At 53.6% G+C, this 18,810-nt stretch overlaps 1 protein-coding gene across 1 annotated transcript; it reads left to right on the top strand.

The window, feature by feature from the left end:
* The first annotated feature begins 537 nt into the window (after positions 1 to 537).
* On the top strand, positions 538 to 17,780 carry ALKBH5 (alkB homolog 5, RNA demethylase). Its single transcript, XM_069029543.1, has 5 exons — positions 538 to 624; positions 802 to 1,621; positions 7,636 to 7,716; positions 11,973 to 12,128; positions 13,741 to 17,780. The coding sequence occupies exons 2-5, from the start codon at positions 900 to 902 to the stop codon at positions 13,922 to 13,924; spliced, it is 1,143 nt and encodes a 380-aa protein (XP_068885644.1). The 5' UTR covers positions 538 to 624; positions 802 to 899; the 3' UTR covers positions 13,925 to 17,780.
* The last annotated feature ends 1,030 nt before the right edge of the window (positions 17,781 to 18,810 follow it).

The raw sequence follows: 18,810 nt of genomic DNA, 5'->3' as shown, positions 1-18,810 counted from the left end.
CCGCACCCCCCCCCAAGTCGCTCCCGGTCTCCGGTCGCGCTCGGCGCGCCCGCCAGGGGGCGCTCGCGCCGCGCACCCGCCGGCACCTCCGCGCCCCTCCCTCCCTCCCTCCCTCCCTGCCGCCGCCGCGCGCGCGCGCTCCAACCGCCCAATCAGCCGCCAGCCAGCGGCGCTCGCGGCCGCCCCCGGCCAATCAGCGCCGCGCGGGGCGGGACGGGGCGGGGCTCCCGGTCCCGGTTAACGGCGCCGGTCGGTGCGCGCGGGGGGTGGGGCCGGGCCGCGCGCTCTGTCCGTACGTGCGCGAGAGGGGCGGGGCCGGGGGCGGTGGTGGCGCGTGCGCGGCGGGGCGGGGCGGGGCGCGGGGCGGCCCCGCGGCGATCCGGGATGTCGGGCCGGCTCCTGGTGACGTAGCGGGAAGGGCCGCGCCAGACCCTCGCCCGCCGCTGTCCCTCGGCACGGCACGGGACCCCTCACATCTCCTCCGGTTGCCCCCCCGCCATGGGCAGAGCCGCGGCAGTGGAAACGGCCAGGGCGTCCGGGGCCGCCACTGGGAATGTGCCAGGCCCTGCGGCCGCGTGAGCACCGGCACCGGCAGCGTTGTCCGCGCCCGCCCCGGGCCGAGCCGTGAGTGTGGCGTCCGCCAAGCCGCCCCTGCGCCGGGAGGGAGGGAGAGGGCGGGAGCTTTGCCCGCCGGGAGGGGGGGGGTCCCAGCTCCCGTGGAGGGGGGGCGGGAGAGGGTCTGGCGCGGTACCGGAATCCCGTCCTCACCTCTCCGTCCTGCGGGGCTCTCTCTCCTGGCAGGGCGGCGGGTGCCATGAACAGCAGCTGCGCGTCCCCCGCCGCCGCCCGCCGCCGCCTGCAGCGCCGGGATCGATAGAGGCGGGGGCTGCGGACGCGCCATGGCCGGCAGCGGCTACACGGACCTGCGGGAGAAGCTCAAGTCCATGATGCCCTACCGGGACGGCCACAAAGGCGGCGGCGGCGGCGGCCTCCCGCGGGAGCCCCCCGAACCTCCGTACGACCGCAAGCGGCGGCACCAGGAGGACTCCGGCTCCGAGCCCAGCGACTACGAGGAGCAGAAGGAGGAGGAGGAAGCTCGGAAAGTCAAGAGCGGCATCCGCCAGCTTCGCCTCTTCAGCGCCGAGGAGTGCGCCAAAATCGAGGCGCGCATCGAGGACGTGGTGTCCCGGGCGGAGAAGGGGCTCTACAAGGAGCACACGGTGGATCGGGCACCGCTGCGGAACAAGTATTTTTTCGGTGAAGGCTACACCTACGGGTCTCAGCTGCAGCGGCGAGGCCCCGGCCAGGAGCGCCTGTACCCGCGGGGGGAGGTGGATGCCATCCCCGAGTGGGTGCACGACCTGGTGATCCGGAAGCTGGTGGAGCACCGGGTGATCCCCGAGGGCTTTGTGAACAGTGCCGTCATCAACGACTACCAGCCCGGGGGCTGCATTGTCTCCCACGTGGACCCCATCCATATCTTTGAGAGGCCCATCGTCTCCGTCTCCTTCTTCAGCGACTCGGCGCTCTGCTTCGGGTGTAAATTCCAGTTCAAACCCATCAGGGTCTCAGAGCCCGTTCTCTTCCTGCCCGTGAAGAGGGGGAGCGTCACGGTGCTCAGGTAACTCTCCGTTGCCGAGGCTTCGCTAACGAGCCGGGGCCCGGTTGTGTAACGCGGATCACGAGGCGCACGGATACGCGCCCCGACGGCGCCTCGGGCTCCATCTCCCTCTCCTGTAGGCACTCAGGGGGTTCTCTGTGGTGAAAAGAATGAAGCAGGGATTTGGGGGGGTCCTGCCGTCGTGGTAGGTGAGGATTTGGGTGGGTGCTCTCTCCACGGGGCTTGAGGCGAGTGCTGGTGGGAGCGTGGCCGCTCGCGGAGCTGAGCTTTGCCGTAGTTCCTGTAAATGGTTAAAATAACACGTTGAGACACAAAATGGATCCTTTGCCCAAGAGTGGTCAGAGCAGAGCAGCTGGTAGGGACGGGGCTCCTGGGTCTATTCTTAGCTCGGCCGGTGCCTCCCTGACCTGACCTTAATCGTGGAGAGGAGGTGTGAATGGCCTCGTCTTCCCAGTCTGTAAACTGGGAATGCCGAACCCTCCCTTGCCCCATGATGATAGGGAGACCACAGCGCAGAGCCCCGTGTGATTGTCACTTGGAAGTGCAGCGGGTCACAGGCACAGGAAGGGACTTTTATGTGTGTTGAGGAAGAGCCTTGGAGGTGGAATGACCTGCCCAAGGTCACGCAGTTGGTCGATAGTAAAGCTGGGATTGGCACTGGGAAACGCCTGCTTCTTAATCCCACTGCCTCCCGGTACAGGCTGGGACAGGGGAGCAGGCAGGTGAGGGGACAGGCAGGTAAGGGGACAGGAAGGGCTGGAGTGTACGGATCCCGCTGGTGTCCAGCTCCTGGGGAGGGCAGCTCAAAGCCTGGCACGGGGGCTGCCAGTCCCTTGTGTCCCTGAAGGTCAGTGCTCCCTGCCAGGAGCAGGGATCACCGGGACTCTGCCAGCAGTGCTCTGAGCTACCAGCTGTATCCTTGTTCGGGGGGTTATTTTTTTAGACTGGTGAAGGTCCAGGCCGGTTTTCCGGGCTCTCAGGCCGGTAACACAATCCCTTGCTTTGGGTTGTAAATTGATCGCCGCAGGGTTCGAGAAGGAATTTTTTCCCCCCACAAACACCTGGCCTCCTTGACTGGTGCATCAATAATAAATGCTGAGATCTCACGTAGCTTTTATCTCGGAAAAGCTGCACAAACATTAACTAATCATCGCCGTACCCCAGCGTTAGGTAACTTGTGTGGATTAGCCAGGGATGAGGGAGGCTGCAGAGGGAATCGGGAACGGCGCTGAGGACATTTTCTCATTCTCTGGTGGTTTGACAGGGCTGTGCAGGGGACCAGAGGTCAGGGTGATTTTGTGAAATGGGACCCAAGGGGACCCATCCTGCCCTGTATCCTTTTACTGCAGAGCAAACTCCATCCCCAGGGATGGAGACTGCTGGGTGTAAGGCAGCTGCTCTGCTCCCTGACTTCTCTGAGATACCAGGAGGGAAACTTTCTACCCTAATTTTCCTGCTGGTGATGCGAACCCCTCTGCTGTCTTTCCCCATCAGGCCTGGATAAGCAGTTGTCCTTCCTTTTACAGCCAGAGGCCTTTTTTTTTAAGGACAGTGAGAGTTTTATCGTGCTTGGAAGCATTCTGGCAGAGCTGCTAATGCAGGGTCAGCCTCAAGTCTTGCAGTCAAAGCCTCTTGAAAAACTGTGGAGGAGGATCTGCAGTGGAGGATGGTGGGAGGAAGGAGAGATGCTTTTTCTGCTCTAGGACCAGAGAATGATATTTTCTTCTTCCAGACCCTTGCTCTTCTTTCAGAACTGCTGGGAAGAGGCTGCTGGCTCAGGGCTCATGGCATTGGAGTGGGGTGTCTCCCAGGGGTGTTTGTTGTTGGCCAGTGTCACTCAGGTGCTGTAATCAGTTTATTAATGTGGCTGAAGAAATCCTACAAATCAAATGAAGATGCCTGTTCCCCCCAAATCCAAGGGCTGCTTTCCAACCCACCCACTGCAGCTTGATCATGGTCAGATGTTCTGCTTTCCAGCAAATAATAGACTTTAAAACAGGGGTTATTTCAAATTTGGTACAGCAGTTAGCAGGTACTTTGCACTCACTTAAGAGAGATTCTGCCAAAGTGACTGTTCTGCTTTGATAGGATCCTGGCTGGAATCAATTCCTTGCCTCACAGCAGATCTCCTGGTCTCCCATCTAACCCCAGCAATCAGGAGGAGCAGGAGAGGTGCAGATCGTGCTCAGGGGTGTGTCACCAAATCCAGTCCTTGGTCATGACTGAGTCAACTCCCTAAACTTGGCGTTTTCTCCTCTGGGTAAACAGTTGCTGGAGGCAGTTGCCCTGGAGATAGGGAATGGGCACAGATAGAGGTGGCATGCCTGTAATGTCTGGGATTCGAATCCTGCTGGGTCAGTCAGTGGCTGCTCCTGGCATGCAGCCTTTCAGGGGAAGCCGTGGTAGCCACGTGCATTTGGGTGCTGTGTGGAAATCGTGAGGATCTAAAGGAAGCTGTTGGGTCCCTCTCTTTGACCCCACAGCACTCTCAGGCTGTCCCCAGATTGCCTCTGTTCCATTCCTGCTCCTAATTTCATAGCTGCCTACGCAGAAGGGATTTTGCAGAGGGGCTTTCCCTGTTTCCCTTCCTTGACTTTGTTTGCCTGGCCTGAAGCAGGATGTGGTGTTTCCCAGCACTGAACCTGCCTCAGACTCCTTGGAAAATGTTCAGACCTCAAACGACAGGTTAGGTGGAACAACAACTCACCTGGCTGGGCTGTGCCCCTCTGCCAGAAGCCAAAGGCTGAGCCACCCCATGACCTGCTAATGAGTCTTTCACTCTCCCAGCAAGACCCTTTTTCCTCTCCTTTCACATCGGCAGGGAAGATTTACTCTTGCAGGTTTTGAGATCTAGAAGATGATGTTGTCCAGTCCCCCCTTCTCCCGCAGCCCTGGGAAGTGGGTGCTCCTGCAGGTTTGTCCCAGTGGCAGCCAGGCCAGGAGGAAGCATCACCTCAGTGTGTGCTGCTAGGTCCCAGTCCTGTGGCCCATCACCTCCCTGGGAAGGGGCTGCTAACCTCACCACGTCTGTGGGTTTTTCTTATTTTAACAGTTATTTATTGAGCATCAACCAATAGAAGCTGTGGCAGGGAGATGGAGGAATTTGCCTTTTCATCTGCGGAACGTGTGTTTTGACAGTGCTTGGGCTGGGAAAAAGGGAGGGAGCAGGGGGTGTGTGGAGCCAGCTGGGATGGGGGGGTTCCAGCCAGATCCCTGCCCTGCAGCTGCTGTCATAGGAAGCAAATCTTGGCACTGAAACTGCCAGGTATGTTGTCTCAGTGTTGGAAACAGTGCAGCTGCACTTGGAGCAATGAAAGGCACAGGTAACATTTCCCAAGTTCCGGGAGCTTGTGCCATACGGGCTTCCCTCCCGCAGCTGGAGAGTGCTCCAGGTCATCTCCTGGCTGTTTGTAATGGCAGGGGAACACGGTGATGTGTGTCCCTCCTGTTGTCTCAAGGCGTGCCTGATGGAAGCATAATCAGAGCAGGTTGGAGTCGCTGGAGGATGAACCTCCTTCCTTCCCAGCTGGAGGAATCTCTCTGCAGCTGTCTGCTCCAAAATAGCCTGATCCCTCAGAACAGGCTGTTGGTGCAGAGGAAGTTTCACGCCAGTGCCAGTGGTGATGAGGCAGAGATTTGTTCAAGCTTTTCTTGTTAGAGTCTGTAGAACTTCAAGGCTTCCTTTCTGGGGATGTTTGCACAAAAATATCCACTTTTATCTCTGTGTGAATCAGTTCTGGCTCAACAGCAGCTCGTCTGGATGGAAAGAGAGACTCAGGGGGCGTAAGGTTTGACAGGTTAGTTTGGAGTTGGGCTTTGGTTTTGGGGTAGTGTGTGTGGAAGACATCAACACTTCCCCATGTTCTTCTGGAAAATGCTCTGGGATGGAGATGTCATACTCAGGTGTTCTCATGGGCAGGAATTTATGATTTTCCTTTCCAAGTTGCTTTAGGTTTGTTCTCTGGGCAAGAAATCTGTGTGTAGACCCTTGATATCATTATGGGTGTTTTTCTTCAGGGTCTGCCTCAGGGTGTGCAAGGCCAGGCAGTGGGTGAGAAGTTCATGCTGGCACAAGGCAGCACAAGTATGACACAACCAAATATTCTTTTTCTTCCATTTCTCTGCCTGTGCAGGGACACACCATTGCTATATATGATATAGTGCAAGCAGAGTTTTCCCACACCAGTTTGGCAGACTGGTGTGTCCCCCTTTGGGCCTCAGACTGGAGTGGTGGGGCTGTTGTTTGATGCTGCCCATGTGCATCTGGGACCCCAAACTTCTTGGTGCCACTCTGAAAGTGATCTGAAAAGGGGGTTCCTGCCTGAGAAAGGAGTGAAAATGAGTGTCCAGGCCGAAATCTCATGGTGGAGAGTGCAGGTCTGGAAGCAGACCTTTCCCTGGTGTTCAGGATGCTGCTGAGGATGCTGAGTTGAATGTTAACGTGGGTGATATTCATGAATTCACTGGAGCTTGACGCAGAGATTCCTAGAACATAATAGAGCATCATCATAAGCCCCTTGGCATAATGCTGTCGTGTTCTGCAATGCCTGGAGGATGGTGGGGATGGACATCACCCCTGCTTTAACTGGTCTTAGACTTTTAGCTGTCCTCCCAGAGCAGGAAATCTGTGTGTGAGGAGGTGTGTGTTTCTGGGTGAGTGGGTGGGTTATCTAACCAGATCAAGGAAACCCGGTCCTGTCCCCGGAGAAGACTTGCGTGTGTGAGCTGTTCTCTGCTCGGAGTGTCCTGAATCACCTGCCAGCCCCTGACCCTAGCATGCCAGCAGCAGCATGGAAAAGCCTTGTGGCGACACTGGGCCTGGTGGTTTCTGCTTCAGGCTGAGTGTGCAGGCTTGAGCAGCCTTCACCCGAGTGCCTTCCAAGGTGTTCCTGCCCTTGTCAGGTGTTTCAGGAGGCTCTGAAGGTGTTTAGCGTCTCTTTTCCCCACACTGGTGTCCAGAAGGCTCTGTGTGAGCTGACACTCTCCAAACGGCAGGTAGAGGGCAGGCCCCACCGCTGGGATCTGCTGGCTCGCACCCTTGGAGTGACGGGATGTGCTCCCAGCAGGGTTTGTGAGTTGGACAGGTGTGGTGGCCGCTCTCCACGGACCCTCCGTGATTTTACCTGCTGTGCTGGGCCCAGGAGTCCTGCTGGAAACAGAAGCAGCCATGTGGAAATTCTCCAGTGTGTTGTGGGAAGCTGGGGCTGTCCTTGGCCGTGGCTTTTCTCCAGCCTGCTGAAAATGTGGAGTATCTGGAGTCGTCTCACACAGTGAAACACTCCTGCTGACAACAGCTACTGCTTGAGCCTGGGCTTTTCCTCCACCCAGGGAGCTGTTTCACCCTGTTATAGGGAGGTTTTAGGGGATTGCATCTTGGTTTGGAGGTCTGAATTTGAAGGTTACCCCACATGTACTGGGTTAGGGTTGGTGATGTTTGTATGGTGGCTGAGAATGTGCCATGTGATGGGGAGGGTGGTGAGGTGTCTGTGCCCAGGGGAAGGCGCTGAGAGGCTCAGCTCTTAACACCACTGTGCCCCTCTGTGACTAAAAAACCTCCTTGATCTGTTGCATGTTTGGGTCTGGGTGTGCTGCACATCTGAGCTGTGAGAGATGGCTTTTCTCATAGGCATGTTTGAGATGATGTTTTGGAGGAATATGCTTATTTTTTCCCCCTGTTGCTTTCTAATTTCTTCGTAAATTAATCGTCTGAATCTACAGTTCTACATTTCTACATGTTTTATTTCACAGTAGTGGAGCAGGTGGCAGTTTCCTCTGGGGTATGCTGAAAAATTACATCATAAAACCTCTCCAAACCCCCTGACTCTCCTTATTCTTTCCCAATGTTTGTTCCTTCTTGTAAATCTAGCTCCTGTGTGCCTGGGGGGTGGTGTTTGCAGGAGGAATTCCTGGTGGAAGTTAGGAACTACTGGCCAAACTGAGTTGTTGAGACTGGAAACCACTTTCAGCTTCTGCCTGGCATCTCCCTGACGGTGGCTTTTTGTTTCTGTTGTCAGTGGGTATGCGGCTGACGAAATCACACACTGCATTCGACCACAGGACATCAAGGAGAGGAGAGCTGTCATCATCCTCCGGAAGTAAGTGTTGAAGCCCTCCAGACAGCAAGATAAACGTGGATGTCGTGTCGTGATGCTTAAACACTTAAAAACTGCCTTGCTTGTTAATTTGCTGGCTTGATCTTACACCTTGATTAGGTGTCACTCTGACACTCGCTTGTGCCTTGCCATACCTGGCAGTGGAAGTGGCTGGAATGTGTTCCTCAGGGTTAATCACTTCTTGGCTCTGTGCTGCAGCACTTCATCGTAATGTCTGGGGTTGCAAGCCCTGCTGGTGCCCAAACACCTGGCTTTCCTTGGCTGCCCAGCTCCAAACAGCTATGATTTCAAACTCTTGTTTTGGGCTGTATGTTCTGGTCATGTAATACCCACACGTGTGAGTTACCTGGATGGTCTTTTGAAGCTGATGCTTGTGATAAAGAATGTCCTGTAAAGCAGATAAAGTTTCCTTGGTATCATGGCTTTTGTTTGCTGGGGAGAGAGGAAGACACTGGCTTTGGAGGGAAACGTAGATAGTTCAATGCTCGTTACAGAGCTTGTCCTTTGAGTCTGTGTTGGGAAGCCAAGGTCCATAAGCTGTTTTAGAAATAGGCTTCCTCTTCTAGAAGAGCACTCTCGATCAGTGCTTGTTCCTAAAGCTCTTAAGAAAATGGAGACAGAGTAAACTAACCCCACCCCAAAGTCCCTCGGTAAAACCTTCTTTTCTGCGTAGAAATGTCCTCTCTCATCAGTTCCTTCTACTAGGAGACTGAAAAACATGACTGCCACACATTGACCCCTGCTGACTGTGCCTTGGAAGGTGTTAGCAGTAATTCTGCTGTCAAGAAGCATCTTTGTAAATGAAAATACACAACTTTGAGTCCTGTAAACCCAGCCAAAAATGTGGGCATTGGTGGCAGGGCTGGGGTTGTGGCCCAGGCTGGCATAAGGCTCACAGGCAAGCGGTCTGGATTCACACTGGATGAGCTTTTGGATGGCTTAGTTGGTTTCAAAACAAGTCTGGCAACATTATGAGGATATGGCACAAAGCCAGTGGAGTGGAGTTGGACATCTGGTTAGAGAAACCCATGGAATGAAGGCAGGAAAAACAGCAGCCCTGAGGCATTAGCCAGGCAAAATCAGCCCAGACCCAGGGAGGCAGGATGAGATGTGGCAGGAGACAGAGTGAGATGAAAGGCAGGCTGTAGCCAAACCACCCCACAGCTGGGTATGGCCACGTGAGGTTTGGGGCGAGAGGTTGTGATAAGAACTTAGAGCTGTTGTGCTCATGGTGTTGGAGCAACCAGGGAAAAGCAGCACAAGTGCTGATAAGGAGGCACCTCCAAATCTTAAGCTGCTTTGGTTGGATTTTGGGAAAGAGAAGCCGCCTGTCCTTGGTTGTGGAGCAGTTCCCTGGAAAAGAGAGCTGAATAAGCTAAAGCTGCCCAGACTGGTGCAGATATTGAACACACCTGTTTAAACTGGCTCTGCCTCTTGCTTTGTCCAGCTTTGGTAAAGCTGAGGGTGTTGGATTGTTTCAGTCAAGCCTGGCTGCCCTCGAAGTGCATCTGGGTGAGAAGGGACCTTAAACCTCACCTCGTTCCACTCCCTGCCATGGGCAAGGACACCTTCTACTAGACCAGGTTGCTCAGAGCCCTGTCCAACCAGGGCTTTTCTGGGCAGCCTGTGTCAGTGCCTCACTACTCTCCAAGTAAAGGATTTCTTTCTAATTTCTAATACAAATCCTTCCTCTTTTAGTTTAAAACCGTTCCTTCTTGTCCTATGACCATCTCCCCATGTAAAAAGTTGCTCTGTTTTTTATAAGCCCCCTTAAAGTCCTGGGAGGAGCAGTGAGGTCTCCCTGGTGGTACCCAGCTGACCTGGTGCATCCCTGCTGAAGGGACAGAGCTCTACTGGCTTTGTTTGCTCAGCCACCCCTCTGCAGCAGTGTGTCCTTCTGCCTCCCCCTGATTTTTGGGGCCTGATTTGCTTTGTGTCAGGGCAGAAATGTCTCTGCCCATCAGACAGGTCAGATGAAACCACACCAGGATTTTTGTCTCGAGCAAAGCATAAACCCCCTGGTAATTATTTCTGTGTAGCCTCTGCAGCCCTGGTGAATCCACAGCAATGTTTGCCAAAGGCTGCGCTGTGATTGCTGCCAAATAGAGCTTATTAATTGCTGCTTATCCCCGGCGAGGGCGGCCACCTCCCCGTGTCCCCTGCGTGTCCCTGCGCGCTCAGTGGGGCCGCCGTGCCCTTTGCCTGCGCCGCGTCCCCGCGCCGTGGATCGCTGCACAAACGCCATTCCCGGTTCCCGGGATCATGCGACTTTGTCTGGAATGGAGCGTTATGCAACCAGGAAAACAGCTACTTCCGCTGGTGGCCTGTGAGCACGAGAGGCAGCCAGCAGCCTCATAAAACTCCTCTTCCTCTTTTTCGTGGTGAGGATGAGCCCTGAGCTTTCCTGATCAGATCAGTTGGATCATCCCAGTTGGAGCTGGGATATTCAGCTCTGAATTCTGCCAGAGCTCGCTGCGTCCCAGACGTTGGAGTCTGGCTCTGCTCTTGCCTCTACTCCGAGCGTGTTTTTGCTGACAGTGGCAGGAGAGCAAAGCTGTGGGAGCTGGAGGAGCAGTGGCGTTTTGCAGGGTTCTCCAGAGCAGCGTGGTTACCAAGAGGTCATAAACACTTCAGTACTCAGCATTTCATGTGTATCGGAGCACAGGGCTGCCGGGAGCCAGCGGGGTTTGGAAGTGCTTTGAGCCAGAGGAGAGGAGGAACGGTGCTCTCAGTTTATGAGATGCTGGGAGAGGTAACGTGGGAGGTGAATATAGAAATGAGACCTATTGAACCAGGTCTTGAAAGGCATTTTAGAGGGCTTTTGCTGCCATTCTGCTTCCACTCATAAATAGTTTCTCTGTTTAAGTTAGGTAGGTACATTGTTCTCCATTTTAGTGTCACCTCTCCTTGTACCTGGCCAGAGGGAGCATGGCTGGTGTTCCCTTGCCTTTGCACTGTATTTGGGGGTTGGTTGGTTTGAATTGCAGCCCTGCAGTTGCATTTGGGAGGTATTTAAACACCTCACTTGTCAGGAGCAGGATCTGCAATGCCTTTGGTGTTCAGGCTGGACTGGGTCCAGCCCTGGAGCTGAGAACAACTCAGGATGACAGTGTGGAGTAGCACAAGCTTCAGCCTGGCAGCTGCCTGCAGAAGTGTGCCTTGTTTCTGGCATGCTGGGCAAACTCAGGCTGCCATGCCCAGCTTCGCCTGTGCCAGTCTGGCATCACCCTGATTAGCTGAAGAGGCTCTCCCTGATGGCAGAGAGAAGCTTGGCAACTGGATGCGCTTCCTAATGGAAGTTTAGATTGGGATTGTCCTGTGGAAACCTCCCTCAAGAGCTAAAGTTCAGCACTGGAGAGCAAGCAGTGATTCTCCCCCTTCATTTTTGCTGCCTCCTCCACCTGTGCATGGCTACAGTCCTGTGACAGTTCTCCTTTGGGATGAGCTGTGCTTGCTCTCCAGCACAGCTTGAGTGTGTGCAGAGCTGCTGGAAGGGACGTGGTGCAGCTTCTGTTTGCTACACCTTCTCCTGACTCGTACTTCAACTCTTTGCACCTCTTAGTCAAGCTGAGGAACACCTGACCCGGGGAGATCGTGGGCAGGAGGGAGTTTCCAGGTGGAAGCAGTTATTACTGTTGCAGGTGATGATGCTTTTGCAGGGCATCTCCCATCCAGGTGGCTTAACTGGAGCTGTGAGTTATTGCCAAGTCGCTGTGATTTCATAGGATTTCACAGCTGTTCCAGCACCTCTGCTCCGTATCCTGGAGCTGGAATTGCAGTGAGCCCAGCACATTTTGCATTCACCTCATGATTGTGTGTCCCTAAGCCAAGGCAGGATAAAGGGGAAACTTCAAACTGACAGAGAGTAGGTTTAAATTAGATAGAAGGAAAAAATCCTTTCCTGTAAGGGTGGGGAGGCACAGGTTGCCCAGAGAAGCTGTGGCTGCCCCATCCCTGGAAGTGTCCAGGGCCAGGTTGGACAGGGCTTGGAGCACTCTGGTCTAGAAGGTGCTCCTGCCTGGGCCAGGGGGTTGAAATAAGATGATCTTCAAGGTCCCTCCCAACCCAAGCCATTCTGTGAAGCTTCTACTACCACAAAGCTGCAGCTTGTTGTGCTGTGGAGTGTGGTATTCCTGCCCCTCCTCCCGAGCTGTGTGGTTGGGATGGAGGGTTCTGCTGCAGCACTGGTGATTCTGTAGAAACTCCTTGCAAATTCTCTTCTTTTTAAATATTTGCAGAACAAGACTAGACGCACCTCGATTGGAAACAAAATCCCTGAGTAGCTCTGTGTTGCCACCAGGTTATAACTCTGACCGCCTGTCAGGAAGCAACCGGGACCAGATCCTGAAACCAAAGCGGTCCCATCGCAAAGCAGATCCTGATGCTGCCCACAGGTAGGATGATTTCTCCTAAGAGCAACAGTTTGGGATTGATGTCTCTGGATCAGTGCATGGCCGAGGTTTCCGGCCTCAGAACACGTTTAAAAACATTCTGATTTGCACCTTCCAGGTGCTTTCTGCAATGCCCAAATCTGTTTTATCAGAGCTCTTTACAGGTTCCTCCCAGACTTGTGGAGGCTGAGCTCTGGCTGTAAGCAGCTTACATTGTTTATCCTGCGAGTGGCATAATGAAGAAGCAATAGATTTGGCTGGCTTTTGATAATGCAGTCGTTCAGAACAATAGTTTCCCTGCAGCTAATCATTTTTGACCTCTATTGCCAAGCAACCTGTGCAGCTGCGCTAAACTATATTATGAAAGCAGTCCTGGGAGGGAGCGTAAGGGTTGGCTATCTGGGAAAGGTTAAGGACTTCTTGGGAAGCTTCTCAGGCCTGTTTTGATTCCAGGGCTGTGTGTGTATATTTTTGTGTGAGAAACCAGACCGTGTGGATGCTTAAGCCTGACCTTCAAGGAAGCTCCGTGCTGAGGTTTCAGACAAGCTTGAGCTCTGTAGCAAGGCTTCCCTTAAACACCTTGGTGTGAGCACATTGATAGCCGTGAGGGATAGCCAGTCTGCCAGCTGTCCTGGATATTCCAATTCCAAAGCTTCCTGAGGATCCAGATGGCATTATCTGCATAATGGGTACAACCCAAAAGTTGACTTGGTCGCAGGGCTTGGCTGCTATGCGGTCCCAGCCCTGTTTGAACCTGTCCTGGAGGGAGGAGGGTGGGGATGGTTTCTTTGTGAGCAGTGTTCATTCACCTGGACGCAGGCTGGGAAGATGGATGAAGATCTGAAGCTGGGCTGCAGATGCAGCTTCCCTGGGAGCACGCAGTGGGCCGGTGTCCGATTAGGGGAGCGATCATGCGGGACAAATGTGTACATCCGTCAGAGCTGTTTTTCAGCCTGATGTGACCTTATCAGGCTGTGGGGGATGGCTTGCATAGGTTTCTGCAGCAGATGGGTGTGAAAAACATGTTTTTCTCTTTCTCTGGCCTCAGAGAGTCCAGTATAACAGGTAATTCTCATGGATATCATAGTGGGATTTCTTAGGAACCACTCAGATAAAATAAGTGGTGTGTGCAGCCCACCAGCCCAGTCCTGCTATGAAATGATCAGAGGCACCTCTGCAGAAATAATAATTGCACTGTGCTAATATTTGAGAGGACAAAGGATTTTGGAGGTGTGGTGTGATCCTGCACCATAAGGAGCTCAGCTCTGTGCTCTAAATTCTGCTGCAGTAGAGAGAGACCCTTCTGCCCAAGGGATATTTCTTGGGGCCACAAGCTGCAAGTAAAAAAAGAGGTGCCTGGAAGTGTTCCTGATGGAGGTAAAGGCCAAAGCTTGCCTTGGGAAGGGAAAGAACTGGCCCATCATAGCAAAGTTCTCAACTCCCCTTGGGAGGTGCAGCTTGGTGATCTGTTCGTGCTCTGCCAAGTACCCAGTGCTGGGAAAGCAGTGGGAAAACAGGCAGAGCTATCACGGCGAATGAGCTGCAGATAGTGTCCAGGAGAACGTCTGGATCCGCTCGTGCTGTGCTCTCACTCCTGTTTTCTCCCTCTCCATAGGCCAAGGATTCTAGAAATGGATAAGGAGGAGAACAGGCGCTCGGTCCTCTTACCAAAACACAGGAGACGGAGCAACTTCAGCTCCGAGAACTATTGGCGAAGGTCTTACGAGTACACGGAGGACTGTGACGAGGAAGAGGAGGATGGCAGCCCCGCCAGGAAAGTTAAAATGAGGCGACACTGAGGATTGCACTTTGCAGGCTCATGGAGCTGATGAGATCTGGCCTCCAGTCTGTGAAAACTTTCTCCTCCCTCTGGCTATCTTCCATCTAGCTTCAGTTTTGGTTTTTCCTTTCAGGCTGAAGAGTAAACAGGAAGGATTTGGTTTTATGAATGGAGGAATGCTGAGACATAGGTGAGGATGGAACATGTCCAGTGCCATGGTGTTCTGAGTCATGGGTCAAGTGGCCATCTCTCCCTTAGGAAGCAGATAAAGTTATGCCAGGTTCTCTGTCGGGATTTCTTTTGAAAACACCAAAAAGTTTAACTGTTTCATTGCGCAAGATTCAAGAATTGTATTTTTTTGATTTTTGTTTTGTTTTGTTTTGTTTTTTTTTTGCTTTAACACTTTTCCTTTCCAAATGTTCTAAATATGATGTTTGACCCCAGGAGCTGAAATTCCATGGTGGGCTCATATCCCTTGTTTCACCAAAGGGCTCCTTGGTCCGTTCTTACTTGGTGGTTGTCGGGTCTGTTTCAAGGGTGCCCTGCAGTAACTGGAAGTTTGAAACTTTGCAGACCCCTCTTGCTGCGATCGATTTCAAAGGGTTTAGGACATTTTCATTGCACTTTAGTGTTTTAAATGCCGTAGGTTTCCTTTCCAGCCCCTTTTCCCAAGCCAGCGTGGGCTCGCAGCCTTGTGTCCCTGTGCTGCCCTCTCCGAGAAGAATGTACTAGAGCTCTGGTTTCTCAGTGCTGGTCTGACTGGGGGCGTGCTGCGGTTGAGGAGGAAGGAAACCTGGCCCAGCATTGTCCCGAGATCCATATTGGAATCTCAGGCTGCCGAGTGAGGGATCACACTGAGCACATGCTGCTTCCCAGAGCTGGGGATAGCGAAGAGGAGTAGGAAACGCTGTGCTTGTGAGGGCTTGTGCCTTGGGACCCCCGAGAAGAGCCATTCTCCACTGCCCCTTCCAGGTGGAGAGAGCTGAGTCGGTGCAGCATTCCTGGCACAGTGTCCCATCCCAAGGGGCTGGCTGCACTCTGATGGAGCAGGAACAGGAGCTGCTGTGGCCCTGGGGGAGCTGAGCAGCTCTGTCCCATCCGAGGCTGGCTCTGGGAGCAGGGACACTGCAGGGGTCGAGTTTGGCCCCAGTTCAGTGCATCCAGCACTGAAGTTGCCTGCTTTCTCCTGGCTTATTCCTGCCTGTGTTCCTGGGGTAGGGAGTTTTCTGGTTGCTACAAGAAATGCTGAGAAGAGTCAGGCGTTCAGCCCTGTGGAGTTGTGTTAGAACATCTGCCATCATCATCCTCTTCTCCCACCTGGTTTGTGTTAGCCCAGACCAAACCCTTGGTGTTTGCAGAGTTTGGGGCCCAATGCCATATTTAGAGCTGTATTTTTAAGGAAAACTTCCTCCAATTGATTCTTTGAACCGAAGTGTTGGCAGTTGTAAGGAGTAGTCTTATTTTTAAATTTTTACTGCTTTGCCCTCCCTCCAATTGTAGTTTTTCTTAGTGTCGTGTCCCCCACACACTTCATGGTCTGCACGCTTGGCAATAAAAAGATGTAATATATTTTGAAACCTATTTGCTGCTGTCTTGAGGGGCTCCTGGTCTAAAACAACCACCCAGGCATTGTTCCCTGCGGTGCTGATCAAGGACATTTGCTGACATCTGGGTCCCACTGTCCTTTTCCTTCCCCGCTGATTTTCACCTGGTGTTGGGGTTCTGCTCAGGCTGGATCTTGTCACATGAGCTCAGAGGACGTTGCCATCACCTTCAGCACAGTGCTGACCTGTGGGGGTGTTGGTGAGGTCCCCAGTGCCTGTCTCTGATTATCGAATTGTTTTCCTGGTGAGGGCCCCCACTGGCTCCGTGCTGAGGCACAGCCTCCAAAGGAATGTGTCTTGTCAGTCCAGAGATCCAAAAGTTTGTGCTTCTGCTGCTTGTGAAACCTTGAAAATGCCGTTTTCAGACCACATGTAGCATTTGAAGTGATGTTCCTCACCCTCCCAGCTTTCTGCTGCGAATCCAGGCCAGCTCTTGGCTACAAAGCCCCTGTTTTGGAAAGCTTGGCATTCCCCAACAGCAAAACTGCACGCAGGGAGCAGAGGTCCCTTCTCCTCCTGATGGCTTTGTCTTTCTGGATCCATCTTGACCATGCCCCGTGCCTGTCATGGTGCCAGGCTCTGCTGTGGGTGCAGACAGTGACAGGGGGCACTGCCAGAGGCCTCGGCTCTCCCCTCCTGGCTCCCAGTTTTATCCCTGCCTCTCCAATACGGATGCTCTACCCTGGTGTCAACTCAAACTGAAACTGGAGCAGCCAGCCTTTCCACAGCTCCTTCCCAGAGCAGGACTCCCATTGGATGAGGTGCTGGCTGTGTCTCTGGACATCCTGAGGTCTTACCTCTAGCCTGGTCCCAGCCGTCACCTCATCCCGGTCCTTGTGCAGTCTGTACGTCTGCAAGTATCTTTTCCCAGGTTGTGTTGGTATTCCTGCATGTCCTGCTTGGGAGCTTCCCCTCCTTCCCTCCTCCCATCCATGCAGTGGGTCAGAGCTGGCAGCCGTGGCTGGGGGGACAGGCGGAGCCCCTTTCCAGCCACAATCTCCTCTTGATTTTTGACCTGACTGGTTGGGGCTTGACACTGTGGAGAGGGGGAGCAGGATGCAAGTGGGCAGAACCTGCAGCATCCCTCAGGAGAGGAGTCCCCAGCGTGCAGGCAGGGCCATCTTCCCACTTGTACAGACATTTTCTATAGACACGGATGTATATGTGTAGATAACATGGTTTTTTAACTCTTTTGCACTGAACAACATCAGAGTGAAACCTGGATTCGAAACTAGAAGACATTTTTCACACAGATCCAGAGGTCTGGATCCTTCCTGTAACCTGTCTGGTGAAACTGTGGCTTGGAATTCCTGGTTTTCTCTGCTGGGCTGCACACAGGCATCAGGTCAGGCTGATGGCATGGGGCTGGTGCTGAGCAGGGAGCAGGGTGAGCTCCAGTTTGGAGGCAAAACTTTTCCCGTCTGCTTCCCGGGCCGAGCTCATGCACAGCCCTGACCCCGTGGGCTTTCTCCTGTGTCTGATCCAGTTGTTGTGGTCCAACCTCTCCATCCACCCACAGTGTGTTCGTGCTCAGCCCCAAACTGGGAGCTACATCCAGTGTGACAATCCACCTGCCCAGACCCACAGCCCAGACCAGGAGAACTATCTTTCCTAAGGAAGGGGAAGGAAGGTGGGGTTCATCCCTGCTTTTCCTCAAAGAACAGGAGCAATTGGGGTTTGTTACTGTTACCGTATCTCGAGAAGGGTCAGTGGTAGAATTATCCAAGCCCATGGATCAAAACAGCTGCCAGGCTTTGAGGAGGGCTCGGGGGGGGGGCTGAGGTCTGGACCCCCACCAGCAGCAAAGAGTCTTTTACCTGCTAAAAGTGTTCCCTTTCCCCGTTGGGAGGAGAAACATTTGGCTGAGAAATGTCTCTGCTCCTTCCCCTGCCCGCACTTAGAAGTTCTGGCTGACTTTAATTTTTGTTTTTTAAACTATTCTAATTTTTTTTGTTGTTACCAATAGAAATAAAAATAAATAAATAAAGAAGTGGCAATATTTTTTTCCGTGAGCTTTTCCTAGGAAAAAGCGTGGTTTGTAACAAAGTTGTACAGTTCTGAAGTTTGAGATACGAGAAGTACTGTGTGAAACGCTGTAAATGGGGCAGAGATTATTTTATGTACAGTCTGACGTGGGGGAATCTTTTAATTCCAGTTGATTCTTAGGAAGAATTTGGTTCTTCACTGTCAGGGTTTGGAATTTCATGGTTTCATTTTTTTTTTTTTCTTGTATAGATTGCTGCATTAATTGAATAAAAGCAGAAAGCATCACTCTGCCTGGCTGTGTGGTGGTACTGGGGGCTGGGATGTGCCTCGACTCCCCCTGGCAGGAGCGAGGTGCTTGGGAGCAGGGAACTGGTTCTAAATAAAGGGAGTCACCGGCTCCCCGGGGACAGGCGGCCAAATGCGGTGGCTGTGCCTCCTGCGCTGTCCTAGAAAGCAGGGACAGGGATCTCTGCCTTCCTGCTCCTGCTCCTCCTCCTGCCAGCACCCTGTGCTTTGGCCTCGTGCGGAGCCCCTCGCACTCCTTGTGCCCCCTTCCTGCAAGAGGGAGATGGTGGGATGGTTGTGAGGTGCCAGAGAGGGGATGGATGGGGTCTGCTGGTCTCATGTGTGGCCTCGCTTCTTCCTCCTCTCTTCTTCTTTTCCTGTTCCTCCTCTCTCTCTCCTCTCTCCTCTCCACACCTCTTTATCTCTTATTCCCCTCTTGCCTCTCCTCTTTTCCCCTTTCCATCACCCCCTTCTCTCTCCCCTCTTTTCTCCCCCTTCCTCTTCTGAATTCTTCCTCCTTTTCTCCCTCCTCAGGGCAATGACCCACATCTGGCGCCAGCCTCCCCACCCTCAGTCCGCGGGGTCTGTGCCTGTGCTCCATCCATCCATGAGCCCACAGCCCATCACCGGGGCCTCGTTCCCCACTCGCCCCTGGTCTGTTTTCCGCCCCAAAACCCTGCGTCACCCCGGTGCCGCATCTCCCCAGGGCCGGGGTTAGTCAGCAGGGAGGGGAAGCCATGCCCTGCCCGGGGTGACTCACCCCAAAACTGGGTGCAGGGCAGGTTGCTCCCCCTCCCACCTTGGGATGATGCCGTGGGGGAAGTGGGAAACAAAATTGCCGGTGCCCTGGCGGGAATAATGAGTCGCCAGCCGGGAATGAGGCTCGAATGCTAATTCTGGGAGGCGGCAGGATGCCCCAGGCCTAGTAGCCGGGGCGCCGCCATGTTGATGCACCCCATGGCTGTGGGGCACATGATGAGACCCTAAATCCACGACACCCCATGTTTGTGGGGGCTTTGTGACCAGGATG

Source organism: Aphelocoma coerulescens, chromosome 14 (assembly GCF_041296385.1).
Source record: "Aphelocoma coerulescens isolate FSJ_1873_10779 chromosome 14, UR_Acoe_1.0, whole genome shotgun sequence".
Lineage (NCBI taxonomy): Eukaryota > Metazoa > Chordata > Aves > Passeriformes > Corvidae > Aphelocoma > Aphelocoma coerulescens.
Note: the sequence above shows the minus strand (reverse complement) of the source record. Positions and strands in the feature narration are given on the sequence as shown.